General features: G+C 62.1%; 1 protein-coding gene across 1 annotated transcript; it reads left to right on the forward strand.

Annotated features, from left to right (window-relative positions):
- Positions 1 to 6,399: 6,399 nt before the first annotated feature.
- Positions 6,400 to 26,997, forward strand: ONECUT3 (one cut homeobox 3). The gene is given in 3 exon segments (XM_036424461.2): positions 6,400 to 7,308; positions 7,310 to 7,712; positions 26,528 to 26,997. Coding segments are annotated over 3 exon segments (1,479 nt in total). The 5' UTR covers positions 6,400 to 6,522; the 3' UTR covers positions 26,818 to 26,997.
- The last annotated feature ends 642 nt before the right edge of the window (positions 26,998 to 27,639 follow it).

Below are 27,639 nucleotides of genomic sequence, written 5' to 3' on the forward strand. Positions count from 1 at the left end.
CTCCTCTCCCCTCAGTCACTCTCTAAACATCAATGAAAAAAAAACAAACACATTAAAATAAAGGACCCCCTTTCCTTACCAGCAGGAGAAACTGAGGCCACCCTCACCCTCAGCCCCTGCAGACCTCGCCAGGCTCTACTCCCCCACCCCCAACGCCGGCCTGAGGGCTCCCCAGGGGGTCAGATTCAGGAGAGTTTGGGGCGGGGACAGCAGGGGTCTTTTTAGGAGGAGCCCAGGTGGCTCTTCCCCTCTGGGCTGAGCCATGGCAGGAGGCACTGCAGACTCCACAATGTTGTCCCCACCGCCTGGCTGCTGGTCATAGGCCCGGGAACAGGGGATCCTCCCTGAGTCAGGCTGGACTGTCCCTCCTGGTCTCCTCACCATTGCCCCCCCACCCACCCATGCCTCAGCCTGGGAGGTCGTAGGCTCCCTGGCTTTTCTGAAGCGCTGGGAGTGGAGGGAAGGACCCTAGTTGGGGACACTCTGCAGAGCTGGAACCCCTGCCCCACACAGTCAGCAGGGACTTCATTCAGTGTTGCTTCTGAGAACAACTCAGTGGTTGGCTGGACACTCCAGTGTGTCCACATCATTCACACAAACTGGCTGCAGGTTGGGGCTCGGCATAGTGTGAGGGTGCAGGAGGCCCCCGGGGCTGGTCCTGCAGACTGGAGGCAGCTCACCTGCTGGGGATGTGGGCCAATCCTGGGGCCTCTTTGTGCCTCTGTCTCCGCACCTGACGAATGGGGATAATTAGAGGCTCTCAAAACCTCATTTCAAAACAGGCAGAGTTGGGGGGCAAACAGGATGGGGTTCTGCTTTGAGCACCCTCTCCCCAGGTTACCAGGATCCCCACCCCCACCGTTGGGGAGGAGGGAGGGGGGGAGGGAGCGAGGGAGGGAGGGAGGAGAGCCTGATGATTGAAAGGAAGGAAAGCCCTTTCTTTCTGCACATAGTGACTCACTCACCTACGGGCTCAGGAACAAACAGCTCTCCCTGCCCCTCCCCCAGCACTCGGGGGAGGGGGAGGCCAGTCATTCTGCACCCACTGTGTCTCTGAGGACCCCCCTTTGTGCAGCATGATGCAAGAGGGAGTCCGAAAGGCCACTGAGACCCCTTCCTGCTGGCCTCCTACGTGGCAGGAGGAAGCATGACCTCCTGGCTCTCCAGGCCTGGCTCCCACACCACCCCCTCCTGTCCGTCCAGCTTTATCTCATTGACTCACTCAACAAATGCGCCCTTAATGAAGGCTGCACCGTGCGGAGCTAGTGCCAGCCATCTGCCCGGCTCCTTCCTACCCTCCCACACCGTGAGGGTCTTCCCATCCCTTCCCTCAGCCACCTGAGGGGACACCTGCACGTCCCACAAAGCCCAGTCCCAGGCCCTCTGCCCCCGAAGTCCTGTCTCCCTGCCTCCCCACGCCTAGAAGCTCCATGGGGAAGGCAGGGGCTGAGGCCTCCCGGCTAAGGTCCGAGCTACGCAGACAGGTTTCTTACATCAAGGGAATGGCCGGCTCCCTTCCTCCATGCTGGACTTGTGGGTTCCTGCACGCACCCCTTTGCCCAGCCTCACATCCTCAGGGTGCCTCAGAGGTCTGCTGGCCTCTCAGCCCCAAAGAGAGAGAAGAGGAGACAGGCTGGAGGGCGGCAGGGGAAGGAGGAGGCCAGCCATGCTGTCAAGTGGGGCAAGGCCTTCTCCCCCTCTCCTCTCCCTCCCCTCCCCCTCCCCGTCCCAGCGGAGCGGAAAGGGCGCGGGTGTACTCAGATAAATGGCGCGTTAATGGGGCGCCAAACGGGCCGGGTTCCAGCAGGAAGTTACCTGGGCGGGGGCGCTGGACGCTCCGAGGGCGGGGTCCTCACTGCGGCCGGGGCCTCGGGCTCCGCGTCGGGAAAGTGGGCGCCTGCCCCCGCCCGTCCTCCCGCCTGTCTCCTCGTGCTCTGGGCTCCGGAGCCCGGCGCCGGGCACTCGGGGTGTGGAAGCCGGCTGCCGGGACCCCGGGCCAGGCGGTTCCTGCCCCCCCCCCTACCCCGGCGGCAGCCCCGCCGCAGCCCCGCCGCAGCCTCGCAGACCCCCAGCTCGGGGCCTCCGCGAACCGACGCCAGGCTCCGGGGTCCTCCGCGCCCCGCTGCCCAGGAGCGCGCTGTGGAGGAAACGCACACACACTTGCACACACACTTACATGTTTAATGCCGGAGCCGCTTTCCTGGAGGGGCCGGGGGGCACGGGCCGCGGGAGGCCGGGGTCTCACTCAGCCGCCAGGGGCCTAGCTCAGCGCGGGGGTGGCGCGGGGGCCTCCGGAGCGCGGCGCCGGACGCGGGTTTCGTTGCGCCCGGGAAGCCCGCGGCCCGCGGGGCCCGACTGGCGCGGCCGGCGGCGCTGGGCACCGGGCGCCCACCGGCCCTCCTCCGCGCCCTCCGGGAGTCCCCGCTGCGCCCCGCCGGGCCTGGCCTCGGGCTCCCCATCTGCAAACTTGGGGACACACTCCTAGTTCCTCATTAGCTCAAAGGGGTGGGGTGACCCCGGCAGAGAGGAGGGTCTGGGTCTGGGTGTGAGGTAGGGGGCTCATTCGTGTCTCCAGCTCTTTCCGGCTGCGCCTCCAACTGCGTCTGGCCGCGTTTCCAACCCCGGGGACCCGCCCTGCTCCCCGATCCGCCCTGGGCCCGCGGCGCGCAGAGGAGGCGAAGCGGCCAGAGGGAGCGGGAGGAGAGCGAGCAGACCTCGAGGGCCCCGGAGTGCCTTTCTCCAGGTGGGGAAACAGAGGCGTGGACGGAGCAATGCGGGCCAAACCCCGTGGTCCAGGCCCCAGCGCCAGCTCGGTCTACGACCAGCCACCCGCGCGCAGTGAGAGGGGCGGGAGAGGACGGCTTTCCTCCGCTGACTGTGTCCCCCCAAGTCCGGGCCTGCGGAGGCCCAGCAGCCGGGGGAGAGGGCCGAGGGCCGAGGCCCTCAGACGCCCAGCCCCTGCCGGCCGCGGGCCCGGCCCGGAGCCCAGCGCAAACAGGCGCCGTGTTTGCAGAGCGCGGCGGGCGGCCCGGAGCGACGAGGATTCGATGGAGCCGCGCGGCGCGGCGGAGGCGCCGGAGCCCGGGCGGCCGCGGGGATCGATCCCGCGCAGCTGTTGCCAACGATCCCGCTGGAGTGTCTAACCCGCGGGCCCACCCGGCCCGGCGCCCCCCGACCGCGGGCGGGAAGCTTGGGGCGACTGGCCCGCCAGGGGCGAAACCCCAGCGTCGCTGCATCCCAGCTTTGGCGCTGGGAGGGTCCTCGCGCCCCCACGACCCGATGGTGAAACCTTGGGGCGTCAGGCGCGCAGCCTCGCCGGGACCCCCGCCAGACCCTGCCCCCCCAAATCCAAATAAGTCCTCGGACCCCGCCCGAACGAAGGAGCCGGAGCGGGCGGAGGAATGGGCCCCGCCGGGGGCGCGGCGGCCGGGCTGTGGGCACCGCAGGTTTGAGGGGCTGGAGCTGGGCCGGCTCGGACCCCGGGCTCAGCCTGAGGGGACGTTATGAAAACCTCGCTCTAATAAAAGAAGGGGTGCGAGCGGCCGGGGAGTGCCATTTCCAGGGGAGACGAATGGAACCAGGGCCAGCCAGCCGTGGAGGGGCTTCGGAAGCCCAGGGAGGAGGAACTTGAGGTGCATTCGCCTCCGCCCCGCATGCGGGAACCAGAACGGGGAGCGCGGCCTGGCCCAGGAGAGGGGCGGAGGTGGGAGCTGATCAGAGTCCAGCTGGGGGAGGTGGGCTTGGGGGACTGGAGCTGTCGATGACTGAGCCCCCAGGGCGAAGAGAACACCAGAACCCCAGTGGCGCTTTTCCGTCCTGCCAGGGCTGGCTGGGCACAGAGAGGGTGGGCAGTGGCCAGGAGCAGCCCAGCCCCCCGCAGAGGCACCCCGCGGTGCAGGCTCAGGCTCCAGGAGTCCAATTCCAATTTCCCTTGAGGGAGAGCGTCCCCCACAGGGACTAAGGTCCCCAGAGAGTAGAGAATGGGGGGCACCCTGCCCCCATCCAGCTCTCCCCTCCCCGGCCGTCAATTTGCCTAATGATGCAAAATCGATCATGCTCAAGCCACCAGCCCGCCCCCCGGCAGGCTCAATTCTATTTTACTAATTACTAAGAGGCCGGTGGCGAGGAAGCTGTCCTCTGGCTCCGGGGCCACCCCCCTCTCTCTTTCTGGGGGTTGGGAAATCCTGCTCCCTCTCCCAGTGGGAGCACAGCCTGCCCGGGAGCCAGACCCTGTCCTGCCGGAAGCTGACTCCCAGGGTCCAGGAGGCCTGTCCGAGCCTGGGGAGCTCAGGGGGTCCCGAGGCAGCCCCCAGCCCACCTCTCTTCCTTCAAAATGGACGCTTTCCTTATTGGACTGGAAACCCACAATGCTCGCTATACAAATGAAAACGATCTTGGGCGGGGCTGAAAGAAGATAAAAAGGACACAAGAGATTGCTTGACAGTGACCCCCATGAAGCACCCCTTTGTTGACATGTCGGGGTTCAGCTTTCACCTTTGCTTTTCCAGCCATGGAGACCGGGACCCCCAGTTTCTGGGCCTGGGGTGTAATCACGTTACGAGGCTGGTTTTTAAATCCCATGAATGTTTTTAATTGCGTATCTGTGTCTGTGATTGTCGGAGGGTCAGGGGGGGCGCCCACGCTGGGGCCCTGAGCAAAGCCAGAATCTGCACCTCCACCCCACTTGGAATCTGCATGGGAGTCTTCAATTATCCAGACCCACCCATCTCTCCCACCTCTGTTTTCTCACCTGGAAGAAGGGTGCAATGACAAATAACCTGAAATTGTATCCAAATCATGAATTTGAAATGCCCATGGGATCCAGTGTCACAGTTGGACACAACATGGGAACCAAGGGGGAACTCTCCCTGTCCCCCTCCCACCACGACCATGTTCTGCCTGGGTCCTGAGGCCGGAGGAGGAAGTGATTTGACTCCCCCTCGGGCTGGGGGAGGAGAGAGTGTGTGCCTGAGTCCTCCCCACCCCAGGACTTGGATCTGACCACTCTATCCTCCAGTTCTCCTTCTCCCCCCACTCCCAATCCCTCTCCCTGGGCAGGGGCTGGTTCACCTGGACTCTTGACTCCCTGGACCACAGAGAAGGTCCTCCCTCACTTTGGTGCTCTGCTCTCATCTGGGGCAAGCAGGAAAAGGAAACTGAGGCAGGAAAAGGGCCCTGCGCAGATGTGCAGTGCCAACAATCAAGTCCCCAAGGTGTAGCCACAACTGCAGGGCGGGGGATCCCATTGAAGGTGGGGTGGGGTGCCTAAGTGGTGTGCATGGGGGGTTCCAGCAGAGGCATTAATAGCTTTACCACCCCTCCCCTCTTCTGGAAAATGAGCAAAGGTCCCGGGGGGAGGGGGGACAGATGGAGAAGTGGGGAGTGGGCTGATTTGAGGGCTCCTTCCCCACCTAAGACTCTGGCCTTTGGGGTCTGGTCTGGCCGCTCCAGACCCCCCTTCCGACCTGCATCTGACCCCACTGGAGGGGTCACCTGTGAGTGTCTTTGAGTGTGGGAGGCCCCGGTTTCTCCCAGTCCCTGGGGCCCTTGGCCTCACCTGTCTCCAAGTGGCCAAGTGGCTAGGAGAAGGAGGGCCTTTGCTCCCCCAACACAAAAGAGAAACCACAAGCAGGGTGGGTGGGGGAAGCAGAGGAGATGCATCTTTACTGGCCTGAGCTGGAGGGCAGGGCCTCTTGGGGGGTGAGCCCCAAGCCACTCCCACCCTGAGGAGGAAGGTAGAAGGGCCTGGAATTGGGAGGGGCGGTTGGCACCCCTGAGGCCAGGTTCTCCATGGTACAGCTGAGGAAACTGAGGACAGGGTGCCCACCCTCGGGAGCAGCTCCATACAGTCCAGCAAACAGGCCCTGAGCCGACCTGAGGACCCTCCTCTCCTCACCACTGCTCCCCAGAGTGTGTGAGCGGGCCTGGCGCCCCGCGGGGGTGGACAGAGGGACTGAACTTGGGGGGGTCCACCTCCTGGGGTGGGTGTGTGCGCTGTGGGGGAACAGGGGATCTAGGTCCCTCGTCAGCCACAACCCCACCACACTCCCTTGGGATGGACCCAGGCGTCCTTGGCAGGAAAGTATTCCCCCTGACCCTCTGGGGAGGGACGTGGAAGCAGAGACCCAGAGCGGAGGCCCCGGCCCCAGCTCGCCAGAGTCTGTCCCCGGGCCCCCTCCCGCAGTCCCTGGCAAATCCGGCCCCAGGAGGCCGCGCAGAGGCAGGGGACCCAGAAGGCCCGCTCCGGCCGGCCTGACGCTCCAGGGGACCCGGGAGGGCGGGGAGCCAGGTGGCGGGAGGCGGCGGCGAGGGGAGTGGGTGGGCGGGGGCGCTGACGTCAGACCCGGGCCCGGCCGTCGGCCGCCGATCCCCCGCCACATCCTGGTGGCCGCGCTCGCAGCCAGGCCGGGCCCCGCGCCGCGCAGCTAGGCAGCCTCGCGCGCAGCCCCGGGAGCGGCGGGGCCATGCAGCGGGCCTGAGCGCGGGCCGGCGCGGAGCAGAGCGCGCGGCGGGCGGCCCAGCATGGAGCTCAGCCTGGAGAGCCTCGGGGGCCTGCACGGCGTGGCCCACGCTCAGGCGGGCGAGCTGCTGAGCCCGGGCCACGCGCGTTCGGCGGCGGCGCAGCACCGCGGGCTGGTGGCGCCCGGGCGCCCGGGGCTGGTGGCGGGCATGGCGAGCCTGCTGGACGGCGGCGGCGGCGGCGGCGGCGCCGGGGGCGCGGGCGGCGCGGGCGGCGCGGGCGGCGGCGCGGACTTCCGCGGGGAACTGGCGGGCCCGCTGCACCCGGCCATGGGCATGGCCTGCGAGGCGCCCGGCCTGGGCGGCACCTACACGACGCTCACGCCCCTGCAGCACCTGCCGCCGCTCGCGGCCGTGGCCGACAAGTTCCACCAGCACGCGGCGGCCGCGGCGGTGGCCGGGGCGCACGGCGGCCACCCGCACGCGCACCCGCACCCGGCGGCCGCGCCGCCCCCGCCGCCCCCGCCGCAGCGCCTGGCGGCCAGCGTGAGCGGCAGCTTCACCCTCATGCGCGACGAGCGCGCCGCGCTGGCCTCCGTGGGCCACCTCTACGGGCCCTACGGCAAGGAGCTGCCCGCCATGGGCTCGCCGCTGTCGCCGCTGCCCAGCCCGCTGCCGCCCGCCCTACACGGGGCCCCGCAGCCGCCGCCGCCGCCGCCGCCCCCGCCGCTGGCCGCCTACGGCGCCCCGGGCCACCTGGCCGGCGACAAGCTGCTGCCGCCCGCCGCCTTCGAGCCGCACGCCGCGCTGCTGGGGCGCGCCGAGGACGCGCTGGCCCGCGGGCTGCCGGGGCGGCGGCGGCGGCGGCGGCGCGGGCGGCGCGGGCGCGGCGGGGCTGCTGGCGCCGCTGGGCGGGCTGGCGGCGGCCGGGGCGCACGGGCCGCACGCGGGCGGCGGCGGCGGCCCTGGAGGCGGCGGCGGCCCAGGCGGCGGCCCCGGGGCTGGCGCGGCGGCCGAGGAGATCAACACCAAGGAGGTGGCGCAGCGCATCACGGCGGAGCTGAAGCGCTACAGCATCCCGCAGGCCATCTTCGCGCAGCGCATCCTGTGCCGCTCGCAGGGCACGCTCTCCGACCTGCTGCGCAACCCCAAGCCCTGGAGCAAGCTCAAGTCGGGCCGGGAGACCTTCCGCAGGATGTGGAAGTGGCTGCAGGAGCCCGAGTTCCAGCGCATGTCGGCGCTGCGCCTCGCAGGTAGGAGCGCGGCGCGCACCGCCCGCCCGCCGCCCCCGGGACGCTGGCTCGGGGCTCTCCCCACAACCAAGCAGCCCCGGCCGCCTCCCCAAGTCCCGGCCTCCCCCCTCAGGCCGGCTCGGGGAGGTTAGAGCGTGATCTGCGCCCCTGCCCGCCTGTACCGTCGCCAAAAGGGAGGAAAGGGTTGTGCCGCCTCCCCCCGCCCCTCCCCTAGCCATCCGCCCAGCCCGTCCGGGAAGCCAGGGTCCCTGAAGCGTCCTGCAGAGTCGATCATTGTGTGTTTGTGTGTGCGTGTGGTGGTGGTGGTGGGGAGGGGAATAGGGGTGCGGTGCCCCAGATACGCTGTGGCTGTCAGTTCAGGGTGCCACTCTCCCCTTCCCAAACAGGCCCGGCTGTGCCCCCAGCCGGGGGCGGGAGCTGGGGCTGCCCGCTGGGCGAGGGCCGCTGGCGGCCAGGCCAGGCCGGTGCTCAGCCCCTGGCCCCAGCGCGCGCATCTTTGTGGTTCAGCCTCTGGATCGATAGCCCCCTCCCCACCTCCGGCCGCTGGCAAAGGTCACGGGAGAGCCGGGGGGAGGGGAGGCCGGGGAACCCTCGTCCTGCGGTCGGTCCAGAGGCCTTCACACCCGGCCCGTCGCCCGCTGGAGCGTTTGCTCTGGGCCCGGATGCACACTCCCGGCTCGCCTTGCCTTTTTGTTTTTGTTTTTATGTTTCTCTCATGTCTACCTTCTCTCTGTCTGCCGGCACGGCCTAACATCTATTTATTTTTTGCTTGCTCGCGGTGTTTCTCCCTGTCCCTCCTCATTCTTTCTCCTCTCTGTCACACTTTCTGTCCCTCAGCCTCTGTGTCTGTCTCAGCCCCCAGCCCCTCTGGGGACCCCATTCCTGCCCCCAGAGAGGTGGCCTGACCAAGCCTCCTCCTCTCCCGGTGCACGTGGGGGTGCAGGGAAGCAGCCGGGCCTGTGAGGGGTGGTCTCCCCTGGCCACGCCGGGGAGGGGGCTGCAGATGCTCCAGCCACCGGGACAATAGCTGCCGCAGGCGCTGGATCGATGGCTGCTCTGAGCACAGGGGCGAGCGGGGCTGGATGGCTGGACCAGGGCTTACACTGGGCATCCCTCAAGCAGGGAGGCGGGGGCCCTGGCTGTGCCCCTCCCAGATTGGGGGGGCTAGGAAGAGGGGGCCTGTGTTCCTTCCTCCCCTCCCCCCAGGCACACTGGACAACTGGGGAGTCTGCACCCCCACAGGAGCCTTAGTTTCCCCCCTGCAGGGTGAGGTGACTAGTGGGGGCCCCATGGGCTTCCTAGATCCTCCGCCCTGGGGGCTGGGAAATACACTCTCCTCGTGTGGCCGGTGGCCGAGTGTGCGGAGAGGTGATTGTGACTTAGAGACGGCCTCAGGAGCCTGCACGGTTTTGTGTAAGGGCCGCCCAGCTCTGCCTCCCTCCCCATCACACACACAGTGGCAGGTGGGTATCTGAGGGGGACATTCAGCCATGTCAACACAGCCACAGCCTGCTGTGAGCAGAGGAGGTGGCATCAGGCAGCAGAGCACCCTCCCCCCCCCCATGCTCTGGCCAAAGTACCCCCCAATGCATTAGGCACTCAGGGGCACTGGTTCAACGGGCAACACAACGCGCCGCCTTCCACCTCCTCCCCGGAGCCTGTCTGTTGGGGACCTTGTGCTCAGCGTGGGTGCACCCCACAGCCCACACGCCGCTTCCCGTGTTCCTCGCTGTCACGTTGTCTAACTACCACAGCCCGTTAGCAGTGTCTCAGTCTCATATTTCAGGCCTGAAAGATAGCCAGGCCCCAGGGGACAACGCGCAGGTGGGAAAGCCCGTGGAGGGGTGCGGCTGCCGGGGGCGCGGGGGGAGTCGTGGCCGGTGTCCTGACTCCCTTCCCGCCGCCTGTGAATTACAGATGCGGCACCCGAGGCCGGGCTGGCCTCCTCCGCCAGGCAGCTCCAGCCTCCCACTCCGAGCCAGGGTTTGGCTTTGGCATCGGGCCCTGAGGGATGCGGGAAGGGTGAGTGCAGGCCTGGCCGCGCTGGCTGGGCGGTGGGGATAGTGAACCGGTCCGCCTGCCTCGGCCCCCGCGGTGACCAGCCAGCCCTCCCGGTGCGCGCCCGGGCCTGGGGGCCTGGACACTCCGCGCTCCGGGCGCGTCTGCTGGGCGGGCTGTGAGGCGCGGAGGCTGGTGATCAGCACCGGCCGGCACGGAGCAGTTAAGTGGCGGCAAGTCTGGGCAGTTAGAGAGGAGACGGGGCGCACGCCCCTCCTGAAGGTGCCACCCCGCAGGGGCAGGCCCAGCGCCTCGGGGTGCGCCCACCCGCTCCCCCTCGGCACAGGTCAGACCCTGGCAGGGAGACCTCAGCGCCGTCCTCCCCCGGTCCCGGGCCGGCGAAAGCCGCCCGCCCGCCCCGCCTCCTGGCCCCGGGCACCAAGGGCTTTGCCCCGCCCGGCCGCTCCGGGCTGTGGCGCCCGCGCCGATCCCCATACTGTGGCCGGGAGGAGGCCAGACACACACACAGACCGGAGAGGGAAAGGGAGAGAGGCAGGAGACAGAGGGACAAAAACAAAGAAAGGACAGGAGGAGGCAGAACTGGAGAGACCAAAAGAGAGAGACGGGGGAGGTGGGGGGGGGGAGAGAGACCCCAAAGGAGAGGTGGGAGTATGAGGGTCCGAGTTGTAGCTCCTGTGTGTGGGGCCCACAGGCCGGGCTCTGCCTCCACCCCCTCCTCTCTCTCCCTCTCTCTCTCTCTCTCTCTCTCTCTCTCTCTCTCTGGGATCAGGAGCCGAGGGGGAAGGGTGCTCTCTTTGTTTCCGAAAGGCACCGGAGAATTCTGACCAGGTAGATCTCAGGCCCCCTCCCCCCCCACTCCACCCCGGCCTGCCTTTGCTGCGTGACTCAGTTTACCCATCTGTAAAGTCAGTGCATTAGAGGAGCCAGGTTCTGGGTCTGACATTCTTAGATTCTAGGACTCCCCTAGTCTCGGCAAGGCCAGTCCTACAGCACCCCCAAACCCACTGCCACTGGGGCCTCACCCCACCCCATCCCGGGTCCTGCGGTTTCCGGCAGCTTCTCAGCTGCCTCCTCTTCGACGAAGCCCTCCCTGCTCCGCCTCAAACAGTAATTATGGGAGAGGGCTGGGGGAGGGGCGGCGGGCTCCTGGGCAGGGGCGGGGCGGTCGATGGATTCGAATTACCGTCTCTAATTCATCACCGTGGCCTGGTCGATAGCTTCGGCGGGCTTCAAATATTGTTTAAATTGCAACTCCAGAGGAAAAAAATTTTTGTAACTAATCAGAAAGAAAATATGTGTAAAATAAAATGTCAGGTGGAGGCAAGTGAAAGAAGGGCCCTCACCTCTGGGGAGTCCAAGCCCAGAGTCGCTGAGGGTGATGGAGGCCAGGGTGAAGGGGCCATTTCTGGAACCAAGTTGCTGATACCCCCTCCCCCTGCAGTGATGGCAGACATCAGGTTGGCGGTAGGAGGGCAGAGCAGTGGTCAGGGTGTGGGGGTCTGGAGCTGGTGGTAAAAATCTAACGTGAACTGCAGGGGGCCCTCCACAGCTCTCAGAGCCTGTTCCTGCCCCACCCCCACCCCCTGGAAGAGTCACCCCAGCAGAGAGCTTAGATTAGAGACCGGAGACCTACCTGGGCTACAACACTGACTGACCCTGAGCCCGGTCCGAGCCTCAGTTTCCTCATCTGAGAAATGGGCAGAATCGGATACCAGCTAGCAGGTGCTTGCTGAGGTTAATCTAGTCAGACCTTCTCCCGTGGAGATCCTCAGGCCCTGCACCCTGAGGCCGTGTTGCTTAGTCACCCCCTCACACCCTCTTCTCAGCTTGAGGGGAGTCCCGGTTTCCTTCAGCAGCCTGGACCCTACTGGATCCATGGAGACTGGGCAGGGGCTGCTGGAGGGGACACTGTAGGCCCTCCCTCCCGGGATGCACAGAGTAGGAGGAGTCTGGGGCTGGGGCTGGGGCTGTGTGTGAAGAGCCATGTGGGTTCCCCCAAACCAGCCCCCTACTTCCAGACCACAGAGCTGGGTTGGGCCAGGGTTCGCCCCCTCTTACAGAGTGGGAGGGAAGAAGAGGAGCTTACCGGGGTGCTGAAGCCCTCCCCCCGTGTCTCAGTGCGCCCACCAAGAACGAGGGATGGAATCATCCAGAATGACCTTTAAAGCCCAATGGGGTAATTGTGCCCACTGAGCAGCCAGGGCTGAGAGGAAGGAAGGGGTTTGCCAGAGCCACAGACCCAGTGAGGAGTGGCGCCAGCTCTGGCATGAGGGTGAGCAGACCCAGCTCCCAGCAGAAAAGGGGGCCAGGGGTTGCAGCCCCCAAGTCTGGTGGAGCTGCTCGGGCTCCCACCCCTGCAGAGATGGGACCGTACAGGCAGGTGGCCCGGGGGAGACACAGCTGGGTGCTGCTCAGTGAACTGAGGTGAGGACAGTACAAGGCTTTTAAAACCACAACCCGAGTGGACAGTGGGAGCTGGGAGGCCTGTGCTCCTCAGAGTCTCCTGAGGATGGCAGTTCTGTGGGCCCACCTGAGCCCATCGCCCAGGGACCAACCAGAGACCCTCAGGGAGTGTGTGAAGGGGATCGGGTTTTGTTCCTCCCTGCCCCCTTCCAACTCCAAGCCACCAGGATCCCTCCCATCCCAGGCTTTTCCTGGTGAACCGCCCCGTCCTGCAGGCCAGGAGGAAAGGAGACCAGACACATGCAGAGGCTTGGAGAGGGAAAGAGACAGAGAGAGGTAGGAGAAGCAGAGAGTGACAAAAACAAACAAGAACGAGAAGAGGCAGAACTGGAGAGACCAAAAGAGAGACACCAGGCTGGGGGGCGGGGGAGACCCTCCTGGATGCCTGGCCCTCAGGGTGGTCCTGGGCCCAGCGTTGAAAGTCCAGCACTCTCCGAGCCCAGGACCAGCGGTAGCCCCTTCCTACTGAGAGAGAAATGGATGGTCACCCCCACGTCACAGGGAAGCACACAGATGAGTCTGGGGGAGTCCTTTGTAGGGGAAAGAGGCTGAAGCTGACCTTTGGCTTCTTTTTTTTTTTAAGGAATGAAGTCCTAGAACCAACCAAGCCCCCATCGTTCTCCTCCTCAATCTTCCCCACTCCACTGCTTCCTCCCCGTCAACCACCATCCCTCTGGTCTGAGTGACCATCTCCTGTCCTGCCGCCTCCCAGGCTCTGCTCTCACAACCCCCCCACCTGGGCTGGCCCCCGACCTGCAGGGGACCTTGGATGATCTCTGATCTCCTCGAAGCTCTTTCCTCCTCTGCTTAGTCTCCTGGCAGCGGCTCCCTGAGCCCCTAAGATGTGAAGCAAGCTCCTGCCACAGCCTTCAAACCCCAAATTTCCTCCCGGGGAGGGTGGAAGGGCAGTGCCAGCCAGCAGAACCTGGAAGGCAGGCTGGGAGGGGGAGCGCGGAGCAGCCGTAAGGACGAGGCTGGGCCCCTGCAGCGGGTGTCTTTGTATGGAGCCATGAACCTGAGGAGCTCAGGCTGTTTGAATCAAGTTTTTAATTAAATATGGCCCTTGATCAATAAGCAAGCCAGTGCTGGTGGGGGAGGAGAGAGACTGGCCCGGGAGGGAGGCCCACGTGACCTCCTCCAGTCCCAGAACACCTGCAGCCTCAGTTTCCCTTCTCCCTAGTAGGAGGCATCGATGTGGGTGTGGCTAGGAAACAGATCCTCCCGCCGCTGAACTCTTGCCCTGTGAACAGATGGGGGGGGGGGGGGCAAGGGCGCCCCTCAGACCTATGGAGTCACGTCACGGCGGGAGGCCACAGACTCACAGCAGGTAGAAGGAAGGACAAAGAGAAGGGCCTGGCGCGGCTGGCCAAGGAGCCAGGTGCAGGGACACCGATGGACGCGCCCACCTCCGCACTAGGACTCCCCGCTCCAGTCTCCGCCAGAGCCCCCTCGGGGGGCCAGGTCTGGCATATTGGAGGCCGCTGGGGTCTGGGGGTCATCCATGGGCTCCAGGGGTGGGCGCACAGGACCACTTGGTCCCTGTGTCTGGGCAGGTGCCGTCTGACCCTCCTTCTAGCGCCGAGGGCAGGGAGGGAGTGGCATCAGCCCACAGAGACCGAGGTGGGTGGACAGGAGACCTGGTGCGGATCCTCCAGGCCACAGCCAGGCCCGGGAGTCTCCGGGCGCCCTCGCGCGCCGGTTGGGGCGGATGCCTGTGCCTGCGACCCTCCCCTCGGGGGGAACGCTACCCCAACTGCCTGGGAGTCCGCCGTGGCGTCCCGCCGGGGAGGGTCCTCCCCACGCCCACCTAGACCCGGCCGAATCAGCGTGCACCGCCCGCCCCGTCTGCAGACCTTGGGTGCACGCAGCCCCGCTAAGCAGACTGGCCCTGGCCCTGCACACCCGAGGCCTCGGACCTCAGGGTTGTCGGTGCGCGCTCTGCTCTGCTCTGCGGGAGAACCAGTCCTCAGCGGCCCGGAACCCGGCGGGGGCGGGAACCACAGCCCGCCCGGTGGGAGCCTCGGGGTCGCCTCCTTCCCGGCGGAGCTCCCAGGGCGGCGGGGTCCTGGGCGCTGGGCTCCGCGCTCCCGGCGTCCTCGTCCCCGGCGAGCCGCGCCGGCTCCACGAGAGGGCGGCGGGGGCGGCGGGGGCGGCGGGGGGCCAGGCAGCGCTCAGGGACCAGGGAGCCTTGGACACGGCGCTTCCCCTACCCCCATCCCATCCCGTGCGCACCTCATCCCCCAATGAGGACTGCGCTCCCCAGCCCGGAGGGAGCAGGAGGCGGATAAAGAAAAAGGCACCCCCCTCCTGCCGAAAAGCAACCACAAAGCCTCCGCTCTCCCCTCCACCTTTCCTAGTACTTCTTAAAGTTTACACTTTCTCCAGGCGCCAGGTTTTTTCTTCTACAAAGAGGTTGCACTGAATCCTCCCCTCCTTTTCTTGAAGAAACACACACACTCACACACACACACACACACACACACACACACACACACGGAGAGAGTCCACTCTGTTCCCTTCCAGACACCAGAACGTCCCACATCAGGAGAGAGAGCGCCTGCAGGAATCTCCCCTTTGTCCATTTCCGCCTTCCGCAGCCACCTTCGGCCGGGTGACTCCTCATCACCCTCACCGTCACCGTCACCGTCACGTCACCGTCACCGTCACCCGGGCCATGGTGAGCACCACAAGGCGGGCCGTTAGGCACGTGGGTTGATCTGGGCCTTTGTTTCTGTTCTTGAAATGCTGGGCTCGCCTCACCCCCCTGCTTCTGTGTTCTGTGCTGGCCTCTCTGTGCTTTTACTTATCACTGGGTTCTTTCCTGTCATCTTTTTCAAATTCATTTCCAACTGTTGGCGGCTGTGACTTCTCAACATTAAAAAAAAAAAAGCTGTGTGTGTGTGTGTGTGTGTGTGTGTGTGGTGCCCCTTTGTGACTGCGCCTGAATGGGGGGAGGAGTCTCCGAGCACACACACCCCCACCTGGTGGTGCAAACTCCAGATGACGGCCCAGGAGAGGTGGCCCAGAGTCCAGTGGAAACACTTATTTTCCTGATAAGTCATTGAAAGGCTCAGAACTAATTTGAAAATGTGGCCATTAAAATCTCATCTGGGGGAGAGGAGGGAGGGAGGGAGGAAGGAGGCCTTTCAGGAGGCTGGCAGAGGTGCCTGCTGGCAGAGGTACCTCTCAGAGGCTGGGCAGGGAGGTGTAGGCCAAGCCAGCAGGGAGGGGAGGAGAAGCAGAGGGACAGTGTGGGGACAGATGAAGGGCTGCCAAGGCCTCCAGGGGTCCTCACCTGAGGGCAGGGGCCTGGCTCAGTCCCCGCCCCATGGGAACCCCTTTCCCTCAGGGGTGCAGGGTGTGGATAGAGAGGGTGGGCACATGTTCTCCAGGCCCCCCTCAGAGTGAGCTCTGTGTCACCTTGGGCTAGTCACCCACCTTCTCTGGCCCGGGGAGGCCAGCAGAGGACGCTCAGGGCGGCTCAGCCCAGGGGGACGAGCCACAAGGTGAAGGCGTCACTGTTCCCCACATCTGGGGCTGGGCAGCTGGCGGCCAGGGGCGGGACTTGTCGCCAAGGAAACGGGTCATCATCCCAGCCGGAGACTGGGCTCCGTATTGAATTGTCTGCTCCGTGAAGCCAGAGCTGAGCACTGGAGGTGGCCAGCGGGGAGGGGACAGCCAGCTCCAGCTCTTGCTCCCACACCCCCACCCTTTATGCCCCATTTGGCAGACACCGGGGCAGGAAGGCTGGGGGTGGGGTGGAGACAAGAATGCCCAGTTGCTGCTTTGGGTGCCGCACAGACAGCACCACACAGAGGGCTGAGAACTAACCCTCAGGTGCTCCATCATCAGTTCCAGAGACACCACCCTGCTGTCCTTCTCTGTCAAAACCAGCGGGTGGCGATCAGCTCATCCTCCTAATGCCACTCTGGCTCATGTCTCTTCTCCCCTTGATTTGACTGCGCCCCCCGCGCCGCCCCCCCTCCCCGGTCCCAGACACCCAAGCTCTGTCTCCAGTCCCATCCTCCTTGCCCAGGTCTGTCCCCACATGGAGGTCTCTCAGAACCCAGGCCTGCTCACATCTTCCCTTCACAAATCCCCCCCCAAGACTCCACTTCCATCCCCCCACCTCCTGCTGCTCTGAGCGAGGCAGCAGCCGCCCTGTTCTGGAACCAAGACTGATAAATGTCTGAGGAAGGAAGAGGCTGCAGGGTCCCCTTCACTCAGCACTTACTGCCCAGATCTCGTGACCCCTGCACAGTGAGGCCGCTGTCACCCCACCTACAGACAAGGCTATCAGGGTCCTGGGTCACTGTGTTCACCTGAGGAACCAGGAAGCCGATGTCCACAGAGTGTGTGTCAAGGCCGCTTTGCCTGTGGAGCCCCGGCCTGCCATCCTCGCTGACCACGAATGGCCAGGGGGTGGGCAGGCAGCTCCCTGGAGCCGGGCAGAAGGAGCTGTGCTGGAGGAGGGGTCTGATGGACACAGCAGGCCTCCACCCACCTGATGTCACAACGTCACACCCCGCTGTGTCGCCTCAGACCATCAGTTCTTCACGCTGCGTCCCCCTGTCTACGTGCACACGGGGTGCCCCAAAGCCAGCTACAAGCCAGCGACACACCGAGCTCTGCAGCCCCGAGGTCTTTCCCGAGGGCTCTGGGCCTCTTCCCTCCATCGTCCCTCCAGGTCCCCACGCTGCTGCCCTTCTGTCCTGCCTAGATGACCCGTTAGCATCACGGGTTGTCCCAGTTACTCAGAGGCTCACACACCAGTGCAAAGTACACCACCCACCCATGCCCACAGCCAGGCCCCTGGGCAGCCCCACACCGCCACGCTCAGAGGACTGGGAACAGACAGATGCTGGCACACGCAGTCCGCTCACGGCCAGGGATAGAAAGGATGAGCAGGAGACAGTGAAGAGGAACAAGACCCACCGACCAGCCTAGGAGCGGGAGGCGGCGAGGGGAAAAGGGGGACAGGAGGGGGGAGGCGGAGGAGAAGGGAGAAGTTAATGGAAGAGGAGCAGGGAGAAGGAGCGGGAGGATGGAGGAGAAGATGGTGTCTTTCTGGAGATGATGGGGGTGAACAGGGTGGATCCCACCTTCCTGAGGTGCAGATCCGATTCTGCTCACCCCACGGAGGAGTGACTGAATCTGGGCTCCCCTTCCCCACCTGCCTGTGAGCAGCCCCAGCTGCTCCCTGGCTGGGCAGAGGGTGCTCCCTGCTGAGGGTGCTCCCTCCCAGGCAGTGGCCGGCTGGATCTCCCCTGGCAGGGCCCTGAGTCTGGGCTGAGTCCCCTTTCTGTCACACTACCCAAATTGGGGTGTCACCAGGGGCATCAGTCATTGGACAAACAGCCAGCCAGCGGCCTCCTGTGGACGGATTCCATGCCGGGGGTCCCAGGGGAGGGAGCTGGGGCTCTGATGGGGGTGGGGGAGGGGAAGGTTTCCTGGGGGAAAGGCCACTGCTGCAGGGCTTTGAGGGTTGCATAAGAGTTCTCTGGCCGGGGCAGCCCGGCCCCCTGCTCCTGACCTCAGTGTCTCCCTCCTCTCCCCAGTGAGAGTCCAGAAGAGGTGCTGAGGCTGGGGCCCTGTCCGGAAACGGGGAGAAACCTCATGTCCTCCCGGAAAGTGGGTCCCAGAGCCGGGATCCTCCCAGGGAATCTCAGATAGGAACTTGGGGTCTCATCCCCGTCCCACCCTGGTACTGGGGACTTTTCCAGCTAAATCCCTTTCCACGGCCCAGCAAGATAGAGGCTATGAATTTTTATTTTATTTTTTAATATATTTTATTAATTTTTTACAGAGAGGAAGAGAGAGGGATAGAGAGCTAGCAACATCGATGAGAGAGAATCATCGGCCATCTGCCTCCTGCACACCCCCCACTGGGGATGTGCCCGCAACCAAGGTACATGCCCTTGACCGAAATCGAATCTGGGACCTTTCAGTCCCCAGGCCGACGCTCTATCCACTGAGCCAAACCGGTTTCAGCGAGGCTGTGATTAAGACCATTTTTCAGTGGAGGAAACGGACGCTCAGAGAGCTGACATGGTACAATCTTCCCCCCCCGGGGGGTGGGGCCTGGCTCTCTCCGGGGCCCCCCGGGGAGTCCTGGTGGGTGGAGGAGGTCTGCTGAGCCCAGCGACTTCTAGAAAGGCGGGAAGCAGGATTGGAGAGGGGAGCTGTGGGGCAAGTCCCAGAGGGTCTGAAACGAAAGGGCTTTCCTCTGGAACGTGAGGGTCCCAGGGTTCACCTCCTTGGCCCCCTGGACGTGAGCGCGCGCGCGCGCGCGCGCGCGCGCGGCCTGGGCCCCGCCCCTCCTACGGGAGCTGGTGCAGAACGGCTGCCCTCTGCCGGTGGCGTCCGGAACCTCGGGGCAGGTGCTGCAGAAAGGCCCCAGGTAGCGCCTACCTGGGTGACAGGGCTGGTTGGAAAATGGGGTTTCCGTCGCTTCTGGGCCTCCTTTAATAGCCTCCCAAACCTCTGCCCCTGAGCCTGCCCAGACCCTCCTCATGCCCGGCCTCCGAAAAGACTTGGAGCAGAGCGGGAGGCAGGGACGGGAGAAAAGTTGGGACCCAAACCCTCACTAAAGGGGCCTCTGGATAGAGTGGGTGGACCGTTGTAAGTCTGTGCACAAAAAGATACAAGTGTGGGTGGTGGAGAGTTGCAGTATCAAATTGAGGGCCAGGGTAGGCCTCACAGAGGACATGTTGGAGCAAAGACTAGAAGGAAGTGAGAAAGCCCTAAAGAAATGTGGGAGAGGCGTGCACTGCTGGTGGGAATGCAGACTGGTGCAACCACTGTGGAGAACAGTGTGGAGTTTCCTCAAAAAACTGAAAATGGAACTCCCATTTGACCCAGTAATCCCACTTCTAGGAATATATCCCAAGAAACTAGAAACACCAATCAGAAAGGATATATGCACCCCTATGTTCATAGCAGCACAATCTACAATAGCCAGAATTTGGAAACAGCCTAGGTGCCCGTCAGCAGATGATTGGATCCAAAAACTATAGTACATCTACACAATGGAATACTATGCTGCCATAAAAAAGAAGGAATTCTCATCATTTGCAGCAACCTGGATGGAATTGGAGAACATCATGCTGAGTGAAATAAGCCAATCAATGAAAGAGAAACACCACATGACCCCACTCATTTGTGGATAATAAAGAACATTATAAACTGATGAACCAAAAGATAGATATAGAGACAGTAAAGCAACAAGCAGACTGTCACATTACAGCGGGGAGGGGAGGAGGATCTGGGGGAGATAATAGATCAACCGAAGGACTTGTATACATGCATATAAGTACAACCAATGGACACAGAACTCTGGGGAGGGAGGGGATGTGTGCAAGGGAGGGAGGGGGGCAAAAAAAATCAATAAAATATAAATAAAAAGAAAGAAAGAAAGAAAGAAAGAAAGAAAGAAAGAAAGAAAGAAGAAAAAAAGAAGAAATGTGGGAGAGGGACTCAGGCAGGGGTAGGCTCAAGGCAGGACCATGCCAGGGAGGAGATGGATGTGACTGACGTGGAGTGAGGAGCAGCAGTAAGAGATGAGGTGACTGAGTGGGCAGGGGGAGCTCACTGAAGTGGGGAGAGCTTGGAGCAGCTGATGTTCACTGAAAAACATTTGACGGAGGCAGTGCCCCAATTTTGCAAACTGGGAGACTGAGGCCCTGCAAGGGACTGGCTTGCCCAGGGTCCCACAGGAGGTGTCAGATGCCCGAACTCCCCCAACCAACCCACAAGCCAGCCCTGCTGGCTCCTCCACCAGCCGCATGGCAACCACAGTTCGTGGTGAAGGTCTGTGTCCGGGGCCACTCCCTGTCCCCCGCCCCGGGCTGAGTCCCTCTGTGCTGGGCACATTCCAGGCGAACCCTGTGGTGGTGCTGGGCGAGGTAGATGAAGACGGTGGAGAAGATGGTGGTGGAGGTGCTGGTGCAGGCGATAGGGATAGTGAGGGCAGTGAAGAAAACAGTAGGTGGGTGGTGGTGATAAAAAGGTGAGAGCGGTGTAGGGGAGGTGATAGAGGTGATGGCGGTAATGGAGGTGATGGAGGTGCAGGAGCTGACGGGGTGGAAGGGATACTGATGGTGAAGGAAGCGATGGAGGTGGGAGAGGGATGAAGTACTGATACTGATGGTGGAGGTGATGGCAGTGACGGTAGGAGGCGTGATGAGGTAGAAGTGACATTGAAGGTGGAGGAGGTCATGATGGAGGGTGCACTGGAGACAGAAGGGATGCAGGTGGTGGAGGAGGTGAGGGTGGAGGAGGTGGTGGTGGAGGAGGTGGTGGTGGAGGAGGTGATGGTGGAGGTGAGGGTGGAGGAGGTGAGGGTGAAGAAGATGAAGGATGGGGAGGGGATGCAGGTGGAGGAGGTGATGGTGCAGGAGGTGAGGGTGGAGGAGGTGAGAGTGGAGGAGGTGGTGGTGGAGGAGGTGATGGTGGAGGTGAGGGTGGAGAAGATGAAGGATGGGGAAGGGATGCAGGTGGAGGAGGTGATGGTGCAGGAGGTGAGGGTGGAGGAGGTGAGGGTGGAGGAGGTGAGGGTGGAGAAGATGAAGGATGGGGAAGGGATGCAGGTGGAGGAGGTGATGGTGCAGGAGGTGAGGGTGGAGGAGGTGAGAGTGGAGGAGGTGGTGGTGGAGGAGGTGGTGGTGGAGGAGGTGATGGTGGAGGTGAGGGTGGAGAAGATGAAGGATGGGGAAGGGATGCAGGTGGAGGAGGTGATGGTGCAGGAGGTGAGGGTGGAGGAGGTGAGGGTAGAGAAGATGGAGGCTGTAGGAGAGATGCAGGTAGAGGAGGTGATGGTAGAGGCTATGACGCAGGTGGCAGTTCCTAGTGGAGATCACTGGTTTTGGTGCCCGGGTGAGTCCAAGACTTCTCAGGTTGGATCTCTGGCCCCTGGCCTGCTTCCTAGTCAGTCATTCTCTCCCAGCCTCAGTTTTTACTTCTGTAAAAGGGGTTCATACCCACGGCCTCGTCCCTTCTTGGGGCTGCCCTGGGCAGCACAGCAACCGCAGTGGCCGTTAGGCTGCTGGGAAGAATCCTGAGAGCCGGGAAGATGCTGATGGAGGGGAACTGGGGGGGAAGGATGCTGATGGAGGGGAATTGGGGGGGAAGGATGCTGATGGAGGGGAATTGGGGGGAAGGATGCTGATGGAGGGGAATTGGGGGGAAGGATGCTGATGGAGGGGCATTGGGGGAAAGGATGCTGATGGAGGGGCATTGGGGGGAAGGATGCTGAAGGAGGGCGTTGGGGGGAAGGATGCTGAAGGAGGGCGTTGGGGGGAAGGATGCTGATGGAGGGCGTTGGGGGGAAGGATGCTGATGGAGGGGAATTGGGGGGAAGGATGCTGATGGAGGGGAATTGGGGGGAAGGATGCTGATGGAGGGGCGTTGGGGGGAAGGATGCTGAAGGAGGGCGTTGGGGGGAAGGATGCTGATGGAGGGGAATTGGGGGGAAGGATGCTGATGGAGGGGCGTTGGGGGGGAGGATGCTGATGGAGGGCGCTGGGGGGGAGGATGCTGATGGAGGGGAATTGGGGGGAAGGATGCTGATGGAGGGGAATTGGGGGGAAGGATGCTGATGGAGGGCATTGGGGGGAGGGATGCTGATGGAGGGGAATTGGGGGGAAGGATGCTGATGGAGGGGAGTTGGGGGGAAGGATGCTGAAGGAGGGCGTTGGGGGGAAGGATGCTGATGGAGGGGAATTGGGGGGAAGGATGCTGATGGAGGGGAATTGGGGGGAAGGATGCTGATGGAGGGGAATTGGGGGGGAAGGATGCTGATGGAGGGGAATTGGGGGGAAGGATGCTGATGGAGGGGCGTTGCGGGGAAGGATGCTGATGGAGGGGAATTGGGGGGAAGGATGCTGAAGGAGGGCGTTGGGGGGAAGGATGCTGATGGAGGGGAATTGGGGGGAAGGATGCTGATGGAGGGGTTTTGGGGCCACGGCAGGGCCTCCAGGCTGGTGAGGGGCCTGTGGGGGATGGAAGGGATGACAAAGCTGCTCAGGGTGAGCAGCTCCAACTGGAGCCGGATCGATGGGGGCTGTGAGGAGCTGAAATTAGATTGAACGCTGGGAAGGAAGGGGGAGGGTGGACGGAGCCTCTTTTTGCTGTGATGGATAAAATGTGAAGTGTTTTCACAACTCCGTTTCCCCCAGGTCCCTCCCCAAGCCTCTGCACCCACTGGGCACTCGATTGGACAAAGGGGAGATGGGGGGGGGGGAAGGAGTGACCCGCGTCTTAGACTCCCTTCCTGTCTGGGCTGGTCAACCCGGGTTCCTGTTCTGATCTACCCTGCCTGGCTTGCTGGGCAGCCTTGGGCAAGTGGCTCACCTTCTCTGAATACTTAAGGAGAAAAATCCCTGCCTATGGAAATAGTATAGGATTAAAAAATAAGACACATGTCAAGTTCCTGCGAGCTTCCTGAGGAGCATCTGTATCTCTGTGGATGTACGATGAACCTGTGAGTAAATGGCTAAGTGAATGCGAGAGGAAATGAGTGGATTGGGGAGACAGGGATCTAAAGACCTGGGGCTGTTCTGACTCTCCCCCCTGCCTGGCCTCACTGCCTGAGACCTGGCTTTCCTTCGAAAGAATGGGGGACCCCTCCCAGGACCAAGTTCCGAGGAGATGGGAGGTCAAGCAGTTCCTTACACTTCCTTCCAAAAAATGAACATTAAAAAAAAGAAGAAGAGCCGAGGCTGGTTTGGCTCAATGGATAGAGCGTCGGTCTGTGGACTCCAGGGTCCCGGGTTCGATTCCGGTCAAGGACATATACCTGGGTTGTGGGCACATCCCCAGTGGGCGGTGTGCAGGAGGCAGCTGATCGATGTTGCTCTCTCATCGATGTTTCTAACTTTCTATCCTTCTCCCTTCCTCTCTGTGAAATATCAATAAAATATATTTTAAAAAATAAAAATAAAAATAAAAAGAAGAAGAAGAACAGCCCTAGCCAGTTTTGCTCAGTAGATAGAGCATTGGCCTGCGGGCTGAAGGGTCCCGGGTTCAGTTCCAGCTAGGGCACATGCCCGGATTGTGGGCTCCATCCCTAGTACTGGGCATGCAGGAGGCAGCCAATCAGTGATTCTCTCCCTTTCCCTTCCTCTCTGGAATCAATAAATACATTTTTTTAAAAGAAGAAGAACATTTGGGTTCTTTCTCCTTAGTTTTGTACACAGAAGGCTACGTAGTACCCTGGGCATCCCCTGGGTTTGTCTCCCCATCTCCCCGTATTCACATCCCACCCTCTCCCTCTGTCAGCTTTTCAATATAGTTACAAATACACTGTTTTGCCAAAATCAATATTCAGTATTAACATCATTATGATTCCAGTGAATATCATTGACCACTGGAATACTGGGATTGCGTTTTCTTTCCTGTACAGCGGTTTGTTTTTCCATAAGTTAATAATTGTCCATCACAAATTCTTCCCAACTCTCCAACAAAATGCAAAAATAGCCCAACAGGATTTTCCACTCTTATTGGGGCTTCTCCCCTGCACACTCGGCGCTCCTGCTCTGATGTGGGTGTGGCTTCCCTCTTGCCAGTGGTGCAGTGTGCTGCTGTCTTCCAGGCCCTGGAGAGGGGGGGGGAACCCCTTTTCCCTGTCTCCCAGTTTGAACCACGTTCCTGAATCCCTTCCTTTTTTTCTCTTTTTCTTTTTTAATTTAACTCCTTATTTTGGTGGGACACATCCTGCAGTATCTTTCTCAGCAAGATGTTGAATGTCTGACTGTATCTTTATTCCCACCTTCATGCTTGATGTTTGGCAGGCCATACATTTTATTTATGTATGTATTTGTACCATCTTAAATGAACACAATGTCCCTCTGAATTTTCCAGGCCTCGCTCCACTGTCCCTCGTTTTTTTAGAAGTGCAAAGCCACGCGGAGTCTTACCTCTGTGTGATGCCTGCCTTCCCTCTCTCGGGGCCTTTACAATCTTCCCTTTTCTCTGGGTCACTAACACTTCACGGGGAGGGGCCTCAGGAGTGTCCTCTTTCAGTCCCGGAGCTGAGCACTTCCTGGGCTCCTTTAAACTGGACTCCCGTGGCCCTCAAACCTGCCTTCTTTTTTTTCTCACTGTTTATGTGGCAATTTCCTCTATTTTTGGATTGCCTCTTGACCAAATGACAAACCTGCTCCATTCATCTTCCATATCCTATATATATATATATATATATATATATATATATATATATATATATATGAATATATATATGAATATATATGAATATATAAATCATAAATATATAAAATATATATATATTTTTTTTATTGATTTTTCAAAGAGAAGAGAGAGGGATAGAGAGTTAGAAACATCGATGAGAGAGAATCATTCATCAGCTGCCTCTTGCACACCCCCTACTGGGGATGTGCCCGCAACCAAGGTACATGCCCTTGACCGGAATCAAACTCGGGACCCCCCAGTCCGCAGGCCAACGCTCTATCCACTGAGCCAAATCGATTTCAGCATCAATTCATCTTCTAACGTTACTACCTTTCCCTTATTTTCCATCTCTGCACCTGCTTTGTTCTGTTTCCAGGGATATTTGCTTAACTGTATGTTCCAGTCCTTACATTGATTTTATTCCAGCCATTATATTACATATTTATGTTCTAACACATGGTCTGACCCTCGATCCTTTTTACGGAGCACCATCCTGCTCCCATTTCATGGATACAGCCTTTGTCTCACACCACTCTGAGAACAGTAACTACAGCTTTCCCTGTCTGTCTACCAGTATTTCTTCTGAGATGTCACCCCCCTCACCGCCAACCATTCCGCGCCCCTCTCTCAATTAGAAACTTTACTGAGATGTCCGGCAAGCTCCAGCCATCACTCTCACTTAGTCATGGAGCCTGACAGCCAATAAGCAGTGTCAGGAGTTCCAGGTCAGACAGACAGAGGGGGACGGGGCGAGCCGTGTTGTGTCGGTCGGTGCTCAGGAGAGAACCTGTTGTCCCTGCGAGCTGAGCCACAGCACCAGGAACATTCGTGCGGACATTGATCTGGTTCAGACTGTTCTGGAACCGAAAGGAGTGGGCTCCGTGTGCGGTCCCAGCGGGGCGGGCCGTGAGGTCTGCCGGGTCTGCCTGCACCGCTGGCCGCGGCCTGGTGTCCGTGTGCAGGCAGATGAGGCAGGCCCCCCGCCTGCAGCCCTGGACGGGTGTGTGCAGAGAAAGGAGGACTCTGCCAGCATCTGCGCTGAAGCTATAAGCACCCCCAGCTCCTGAGTGGAGGCTGCCCGCTCAGGCTGACAGCGCCCATTTCCTCCACTCACTGGCCTTTGAGGAAGGAGTCCCCTCAGGAGCTGGGGGAGGGAGGGCGCGGGGAGAGTAGGACCACAGGTGCCAGCTCTGCCCCAGCTCCCTGAGCTGCTGCTGTCTCACCTTTGCAAGCAGCTGCCGGCCGGAGGCAGCCTCCTGCAGCCTCTCCCTGCTCCGCACAGGTGGCCTAGGAGAGGGAGGGGTGGTCCTGCACCCACCCTACCCCACCCCCATCCTCCTCAGGCCTCCCAGCTCCCTGCGGCACCTGAGCAAGGCCAAGCCTGGGTCTCAGCCTGCCCATGGGGGGGAGACAGGACAGAGTGGCAGCTCCGATACTGGAATCAGACTGTGGACGCCAATGTTAGCCTCACCCGGGTCCCTAAGGTGGTCAGGCCTCATGGACCTCACTGTCCTTCTGAGAACTGGAGTGCCCATCATCCCAGGGGGAGGTTCCTGGGTGTGTGACTCACCCCAAGGACCTATTAATTAACTGCTTCTTTGGCCCACCTACAGTGAGCCCAGTAATTCAATTTCCAAGTCACACCCCCCCCCCCCAGCCCCCAGGTGTGGGCTGCGGGGGAAGGGGGGAGGGGGGAGGGGGGAGGGGTGGTCACTACCAGTTGTATTCTCTGGGGCGGGGCCTTTGGCGGGGTGGGGCAGGAGGTTTGGGGTATGAGCCCGGGAAGGGACTAGCCCGCAGGAGGGGCATTGGAGGAGGGTGGTGGCTCAGGTCTGCAGAGATGTGCTCACACTGTGTCCCCTTCTTTGTCTCCCCGCCACCCTATCTGCCTGCCCCGCGCCCTTGTCTCCTCTCCCATGACTGTCTGCCCCCTTTCTTCTGTTTCTGCATGTCTCTCCCACCTTCTTCTTGCGGCCTCTTGGCCTCTCCCATGTCACCCTCCTGACATGTGTGTGTCTCCCCCTCTCCTTGGGTCCGCCGTGTCTCCGTCCCTCCGTGCTGCCCCCCTTCCTGCTTTCCTGCCGTCTCTTCCCGGCGCCGCCTGCCGCCCCCCGCCCGGCCGCGCGGTGGCGCTGTCCCGCCCGCAGCCTGCAAGCGCAAGGAGCAGGAGCAGCAGAAGGAGCGCGCGCTGCAGCCCAAGAAGCAGCGCCTGGTGTTCACCGACCTGCAGCGCCGCACGCTGATCGCCATCTTCAAGGAGAACAAGCGGCCGTCCAAGGAGATGCAGGTCACCATCTCGCAGCAGCTCGGCCTGGAGCTCAACACCGTCAGCAACTTCTTCATGAACGCGCGGCGCCGCTGCATGAACCGCTGGGCCGAGGAGCCCGGCGCGGCGCCCGGGGGTCCCGCCGGCGCCGCCACCTTCTCCAAGGCCTGAGGCGCCCCGGCCCCGCGCCCTCCCCGCGCCCACGGTCTGGGCGCTGCCCGCCCCCCGCACCTCCCCCCTCCCCCAGACGGCCCGGAGACCCGCCCCTGGGCCCCCCGGAGGGGGTGCGGCCCGGGCCTCCCACACCCCGGGAGGGGACGCAGCACACCCCTCAGCCCAAGTGCACAAAAGGGCCCCTCCTCCCTCCGCCCCACCCTCCAGGCCAAAGGAAGCCCCCGCCACCCTCACCCCAGGGTGGGGGTGACAGACGGGGGCTCCCCAGCTCCCAATGCAGGATGCTCAGGGGCCTTGGGAAAACCAGGGCTCACCGTGTCCTCCCCGAAAAGCGGGTCAAGAAGCACATACTAGAAATATAAACCGGGTATTTAAAAAAAAGAAAAGGAATTTTCAGAATAATCCCTTCTTAGCCCCAACCCAGACCACTACCACCACCACCACCACCCCCAGACCGCCCCTTCTGAAGTCGCCATGTCCAGCGAGATCCCTACCGCGCCCCCACCCCACACCAAGACACCCCATCGGATCGGATCGCTGAACGGCCACCACAGCCAAGAGCCCAGCTGCCCTCCTCGCGGCAGCCAGGATCCCTTGTGCCAAGAATTGCTTGCCTTAACGTCTGGGAAGGGGGCCTGCAATGGCGACCGCCCAGCACCCATAGGCGAGCACCCTCTCCCACCCCCTCCCATCCCACCTCGTCCCGGACTGGAGGGAGGGCACCCTCAGACCCGCCGGTACCCTCCAGGCGCGTCCCCTCCCCTTGCACCCTCCTGTCGGGTCCCTTTAGCTTTAGGCGGCTCGATGAATGACACGCAG

Source organism: Pipistrellus kuhlii, unplaced genomic scaffold (assembly GCF_014108245.1).
Source record: "Pipistrellus kuhlii isolate mPipKuh1 unplaced genomic scaffold, mPipKuh1.p scaffold_m20_p_8, whole genome shotgun sequence".
Taxonomy (NCBI): Eukaryota; Metazoa; Chordata; class Mammalia; order Chiroptera; family Vespertilionidae; genus Pipistrellus; species Pipistrellus kuhlii.